General features: G+C 40.4%; 1 protein-coding gene across 1 annotated transcript in view; it reads right to left on the bottom strand.

Moving 5' to 3' along the window:
* Positions 1-3076: 3076 nt before the first annotated feature.
* LOC108968510 (ubiquitin-protein ligase E3C) overlaps positions 3077-6888 on the bottom strand; it is a 6080-nt gene continuing 2268 nt past the window's right edge. The window contains exons 5-8 of the mRNA XM_018932596.1: positions 6087-6869; positions 5876-6020; positions 5110-5809; positions 3077-3544 (exon numbers count right to left, since the gene is read on the bottom strand). Of these exons, the coding sequence (XP_018788141.1) occupies positions 3377-3544; positions 5110-5809; positions 5876-6020; positions 6087-6869 (1796 nt within the window). The 3' untranslated portion in view covers positions 3077-3376. The remainder of the gene's footprint in view (positions 3545-5109; positions 5810-5875; positions 6021-6086; positions 6870-6888) is intronic.

The following is a 6888-nucleotide window of genomic DNA, read 5'->3' as shown; positions in this document are numbered from 1 at the left end:
CTTTTCAGCTTCCGGCATCGCGTCCCTAGTGCTGCTGTTGTTGTGGCCAAACTCTTGATCCTATTGAGAGCGAAATATAAATGAGTTGTATTGCAGCTGGGGTAGGTAAGTAGACAAAGTGCGTCATTTTGGTGCACTATCGTAGAACCTTATAACCTTGCTATCCCGTTGGTCGACGTCATCGCGCTCAAATCATTTGGAGTTCTCAATGAAACTACTTATATACATTATGATTTCTGTGGACAGCCCTTCAAGGGGTGGTATCCRTTGTGTTCTATATTTTCCGTCGATTTGTGATAGAGCTGGGCATTTACAGAGAATGGGGAGAAGAGTAAAGGAATTCCCCTTTAGCTTGCAGCTGCGGCAATTATTGTTGTAAGACAGGTCCATTTTTGGCCGATGCTCTTCAAACAGCCAGTGCCCCATTGTAGTGGCTGTAGATCTGTATAAACTATTTCTGGACCTATTTAATAAGACCCATCTATTTATTATTGTGTTCCATCTCTGTATGTGGTGGCTTTCCTTATACCAATTTGTTATTGAATATAACTTTATAGAACTTTTCTATACCTAATACCTCCGTTTGGAAGATACTGGCTGAGTTTGGTAGGCGGATAAAAAAAAAGAGATGTCAAAATCATAAATCATTGAAGTATACTCGTACCTTCGCGCCTACTTCCGCTTTTTTGGTCCTATCCGTATATATAGGGGTAACTAGTAACTTCGTTCCATACTAAACCACTTCTCACTTCAAGAAAAAAAGAGCTATCGGACGATACGACTTTCCTATATTGACCGTTATCCAAAGTTCGAGTAACCACGCTTCCGTTTTCAGTCTGAAACTTCTTCGTTGGTAAAAATAAACAGGCATTTCGAGCAGTCGTCGGCCTAAACATTGCTTTCATTTGCTAAGACGGCTGCTGTTCGCCAACGATTACGTCCGTGGAATTGGCAGGATGGTGAAGCATATTTTGTGAATACAGCTTTTTTAAGTTTAACGATGGTTTTCCACAGAAATAAAGTCGGGAACATCTGAACCATGACGGTTATAGGTAGATGGTTAAACACTTTGTTTGAGTTGACATTATCGAGTCATATATTATGCAGACTGTTTAATTGTCTATCTGTTCTGTCAGCTCCATCCTTTTAGGATCTTTTGACAAGCTAGAATGCTAGAAATTTTGTGGCTCTTNCGTTGAGTCTTGTATAGTCCAGTCATTTAAGCTTAAATTAGGTAAGAATCTCGGAATTCGAGATACCCAGCTGTAAGTCTGTAGATATTGTATATTGATACCCTAAAAGTTGTCTCAAAACCTACATATGGTAGATACACCCTACATACAATATTTAGATACCCCTAATATACAATATTTACAGACTTACAGCTGGGTATCTCGAATTCCGAGGTGAACTTACTATAAAGACTGGACTAGTAACCATGCTTACGACACGCAAACAAACGATAAATCGGCCAAATGTCGGGGCAAAGGTGAGCTCGAGGATTGAAAAAAACATTGGCAYAAGTGTATTAGGRTCAAGGGGGACTACTTTGAGGCAGACGACATAGATTTTGAAGCATAAATTAAGAATTTTAAAATTATGAACAAAGTTTTACTATTTTTTGCTCATAGTAGTATACTGTAATTTCTTCATTAACCCGGATGTAGCAAGAACGTTTTTTCAATCATTTAGTGGCAATAAAGACCTATTTTAATATTCGAATGAAGACCTAACTTTTCGCGGACTAGGTGGACTACGCATAGAAAGACATAAATAACGCATTTTCTGCTAACTAGGAATTTTTTTGTCCCGTGGAATGGAAAGCTCAACCAGATCSCACTTAGCACACATCTAAGATCATGGAATGGTTCATTAATCGCACATTTTAGACTGTAAGAAGTAAGAGTCTGGAAGAAAATTCTTACAATTCTTAAAAATTCTAAACAAAGAAAAGTATCTGAGAAATAATTTGCTTTGATTTCTGAGAATGTTTCTTGTACAACTAACAACTGCTTACAAATGGAGTACCGCTTGGTTGACAACTTATCCCCTAACTTTTCAGCTTCCGGCATCGCGTCCCTAGTGCTGCTGTTGTTGTGGCCAAACTCTTGATCCTATTGAGAGCGAAATATAAATGAGTTGTATCTGTCTCTTATACACATCTAGATGTGTATAAGAGACAGTGTTCTGTGTGGCCAGTGACAACTTGTGTAGTAGCTAGTGTCAACAAAGGTATTTTTTGGATGACATTATCGAGTCATTTATTATGCAGACTGTTTAATTGTCTATCTGTTCTGTCAGCTCCATCCTTTTAGGATCTTTTGACAAGCTAGAATGCTAGAAATTTTGTGGCTCTTGTTAAGTCGCCTAATAGCAAAAGGTTTTCACCGCAAGGCAGCGCGCTCTAACACACCGAACATACTGTTCAAGGGACAAGAAATTGGATGATGCTTCTCGTACTGGGATTGGAGCTGGGCGGGAAGTAATGCTAACTAGTTGAGCTCCTGAAAACCGTTAGTCCTGAGTTTGCCACTCAACGAATGTRCAGAGGCAGTTGTTGTTTTTGCTGCTGTTGTTGTTATTGTAGCAGCAGATAACATTCCTGAAGTAATTTCGAGGCATGGTGCCGGGTTGAGTCCTTGGCCGTATAAAATTTCGGGTTGTTGTTGTTGTAGCGGCATAATTCTGCTTAGTTGACAGTACTTAAAAATCCGGGTCCGCTCCGATTAGGTAGACCCGACTGTCGGGGGAACGGAATCGAGTCCGTTTCGATTAATTAGACCCGACTGTCGTGAGAACGGATAGTTTGGAGGCAATGCGCGAGTTTGGTACTATTTTATTCTTGTGTGTCCTAGCGTCAACCATTGCTTGAGTTTCACCTAATCGAAGTTGAATCCTGATGACGTTTTGGCAAAAATGAGGCATACAAATTCCTTCAATCGAGGTTTGCTCCCCACAATATCGAATGTGTGCACAGTAATTTTGGCAATTTGATAACAACAATGTGCTTTTTATTGAAATCAAATCAATTGTAAATTTATCTTCTTATGGTTCATATAAGAATTGCATGTAAATATTATATTTATCAAATCCAAATTGTAAGGAATGGTAGTTTATTATATTCGGTTTCGCTTAAACACCCTGTTACAATTCACTATGGTCCAGTATTTACGGCCAACCAATTTATCCTCATTTAATKTATAGCGTAATTCTATTTACTGCACCTGACACACACACTACTGACAAAGTTAGTTCTTACACAGTTTGAAGAAACTTAAATCATGCAGTGGGTTTTCGTTAATATTAGACTACAATTAAAACGCAACATAATTTCCGACAATATCATTACCACAAAAGAAAAACACAAAACCCCCCTTTAACTCAATTCGAAGCCAACACCCGATTGTATAGCGTACAGCAGCTTTTCGCGCATTTGTTCTTCCGTTTTGAAAGGCGGCAACTTCAGCAGATTTGTACATGTACTTGCCGTGGGCAGACGTTCCATATCGCCAGCGTTTTGTATGAAGAATGGCGGATCCAAATCCTGTAGGTAATACAAAAACAAAAATATTTAAAATTTTATTTACACCAATTATAAAGAGGAAAACATGTAAAAGTGTGGTGCATTACAACAACAACAACAACATACAAATTAACCGATCAAACGGAGGAGTTCATTATGCTCCTTAACTGGGAGCATTCTGTCRTTGTCCGGAGTGCAGTGTTCTGACAAGTTTGGAGCTTCCTCGTCTCCGTTCCACTGCATCCAGCCGACCATATTGACCGGGCGACCGATTGCATTGTTTTTTTGTTCCTTCCCCTGTGCTGCCGGCTAACKACTTGAGGAGTTTGTTGCGACTCTGTGCTTTGTCGTATGAGGCGTGAAAAATCACACCGAAAATGTTATGGGTTATTGACAGTCGGGATCATAACGCCATCGACTGCAATATTAAGGACAGTCTGTGGCCCTATTCTGTATCTCGATTCGTAAATGTATTCTATTCGAAATTCGGATCTACTTTATACTTATGCGAAAGTTGTACCACCCTCTACCTGAATAAATACGTACAATATTCGTTTTTGCTTTCTACAACTCAAAAGTTAACGAATATTTTATTCGAAAATTTGCTTGAAAATGCGAAAATCGAGTTACAGAATATAAAAAATGCGAATTCGAGTAAATTTTTTTTCGAATCGAGTTACAGAATAGGGTACCTGTACTCTTTCGTACAGTTTGTGAATATGGTCACTGTAGATTTAGTGGGGGGAGAGAGTGTTAAGTTCCGTGCAGCGAGGAAGCAAAAAAGGCGGGAAATATAGCCGTTTAYTTTTGAGTACATGCCATCGATTTCATTGCCCGACATCATTATTCCCTCTGGTGGTTGTGGGAGTTTCGCGCTGTAGAAGTTAAAAAATAACCGGGAGAGGAAACAACCCTCGAAACACTTTTATTTCTTCACAGTTTTGAGTTTTTACCTCGAAAAAGTACGGAAGATTGACAAMCACTCAGCTAGTTCATAGACCACCTYTTCAGTCCTGGGGGCCTATTCTGTAACTCGATTCGAAAAAAAATTTACTCGAATTCGGATTTTTTATATTCCGTAACTCCATTTTCGGATTTTTAAGCCAATTTTCGAATAAAATATTCGTTAGCTTTTGAGTTGTAGAAAACGCTAAGTGCTGTGATGGTACTGTGCACTTTTCGAAAGCCATGCGAGTAGCAAGGCCTCTAGCTTCTTCATTACTGGGGAGAGTAGAGTTATCGAACATTGGGACTACCCTTTGTTGGTGGGTTTTCCAGGTTTCAGTAGTGGGAGCCCTCTTCTGATTTGCCACACATCGGGTATTTGAAGAGTGATCAGCGATATGTTGAGGACTTTGGTGAGATAGCTTACTCCCGTCGAGCCTAGTTGCTTTGCATGCAGCAGCATGTTAGTTCTATCAGGACCAAATGGATTTGGACGATTTTGCTAATTTGTATGGCAACTGTGTACTATAGAGGGCCGATCTAAACAATATATACGGAAATTGTATGCCAAATTTCGTGAAGATATCTTGTCACATATAAAAGTTGACCTTGTTTCGCGTATAAAATTTGCGTTAAATTACCTTGAAGCCCAGCAGTGGTGGCCTGGAGCAGCTTGTCACAAATTTGAGCAATTGTCGGCGTTGCAGATCGTTGAAGCTCTCTAAAACCGACCAGAACAGTACAATGGACGGGTGCTCGAGGCTATATTCGCCGCCATATTTGCAGTGTTTCTTCAAATCATCCAAGTCAATGGGGATTTCAGCACCGGATATAAGTATTTGCAATTCCTTATTACTGAACATATACAACCACTCGACCGGCAATACATTAGAGAGTCCTCTACGAAATGCTACGCAATGCTTACGTATTTGCACATTCAACTTATAATCGGCCATCAATTGTAGGTATTCGATGCGATTTGATGTAGTTACCGGTATGCTTTGACCATTCGGTTTCAATTCGATCACTTGTGTATGTCCCAAAGAATTGCTGGCGACGGTAAAATCCAAATTTAACTCACTCACATCGCCCTCATAGTCTTTTAGGTAGAGTAAATTTTTATATAATTCGGGATCGAGCGATGCCAATTGATGTATGTCGACATCGGCATATTTGCCTGCGAGCTTGGTTAGGAAGAATTCTGCTAATGGCAATTCCACGAGCAAGTTTTCGTAAATTGCCTTGCCGAGTATACGGCCAATGAARTAATAATGCCGTTCAAAGTCAGGTTCCAGATCGGCTACATCTGGATTGGGATACAGTTTATTATCCGTTGTGACCCTGTAGAAAGTCGAGATTTTTTGCTTTAATATGAAATTATAGACATATGAGTTAAAAGTGGCTTACATAAAGAAACCTCTGTTCGGATCAAATGCCGTTTTAATAAGTTCGGATAAAAATTCGCGAAAAACGCCGCCACCATCGATACCAGCCTCCTCCAGACCAAGTGACGATATGAACTGCACACGGAACTTCAAACGCAAATCAGGTTCTGCAAAATAAATTTTAATGTAATTATCAAAATTTGATGCGCGAATACGAATACGACATTACTCACCATTTTCGGGTCGCAGACGATCGTACGCATCCTCGTATAGATGTGAACGCCTAACCTTCAGAATAATCGATGGTCCCTGCAGAAAAGCTTGATAGTTGCCTTGCACGCGCATCTTGTCCGCCGCCACGAGGCCTTGCAATATGCCCACACGCTTGTTGAATGGCACAACAAATGGTATTTCACGCAATATCGTAATGGAGCGTATTTGCTTTGTGGACATTGGTGGTCCATTTTCGAAGTCTTCGCGTGTAAAATCACGTATAGGTTGAAATGGGCGTATGCCACGYGTGCGATTACCACGCGTCAACGGCAAATCAGTGGGCCGATCAAGCGGCAAGTCTAAACGACTCACGGTCCAATGTGATTCAGGGCAAAAACCTAATCGCAAATCCCGCGTATGTATTTGATTCAAGACGAATACGACGACTTTTAATAAATTCGCCCACACTTGTTTTTGTTGCCATATTTTTTTATCATCGKTTTCGGAGCGGCCCAATACAAACCGATAGTGTTCGTTGAGATTCGAACGTGTCTCGGGGAAAGCTAAGTCGACCAAACCCAACGATATTTCCTTCAATGTCTTTGACAATTGTATAATTTCAGCAATTGAGAATGGCATTAGCCGAWTRTGTGTGGCGGCAACCAYKGAAGRCTGCAGCGATTTCGCCAGCAGCAGYTTTTCATCACAGAATTCCGCGTCATGCAATGTGGGCAAAAGGCGACCAAACAGCATRCAGAATGTAGCCAATAGAGGAATTGTCTGTTCCACGCCGTTTTGTTTAGCTGGAAATCGAAAAAATAT

The sequence above is a fragment of the Bactrocera latifrons genome, unplaced genomic scaffold (assembly GCF_001853355.1).
Source record: "Bactrocera latifrons isolate USDA-ARS-PBARC rearing strain unplaced genomic scaffold, ASM185335v1 scaffold_219, whole genome shotgun sequence".
Lineage (NCBI taxonomy): Eukaryota > Metazoa > Arthropoda > Insecta > Diptera > Tephritidae > Bactrocera > Bactrocera latifrons.
The sequence above is the reverse complement of the archived record's forward strand: the minus strand, read 5'-3'. Positions and strand labels throughout refer to the sequence as shown.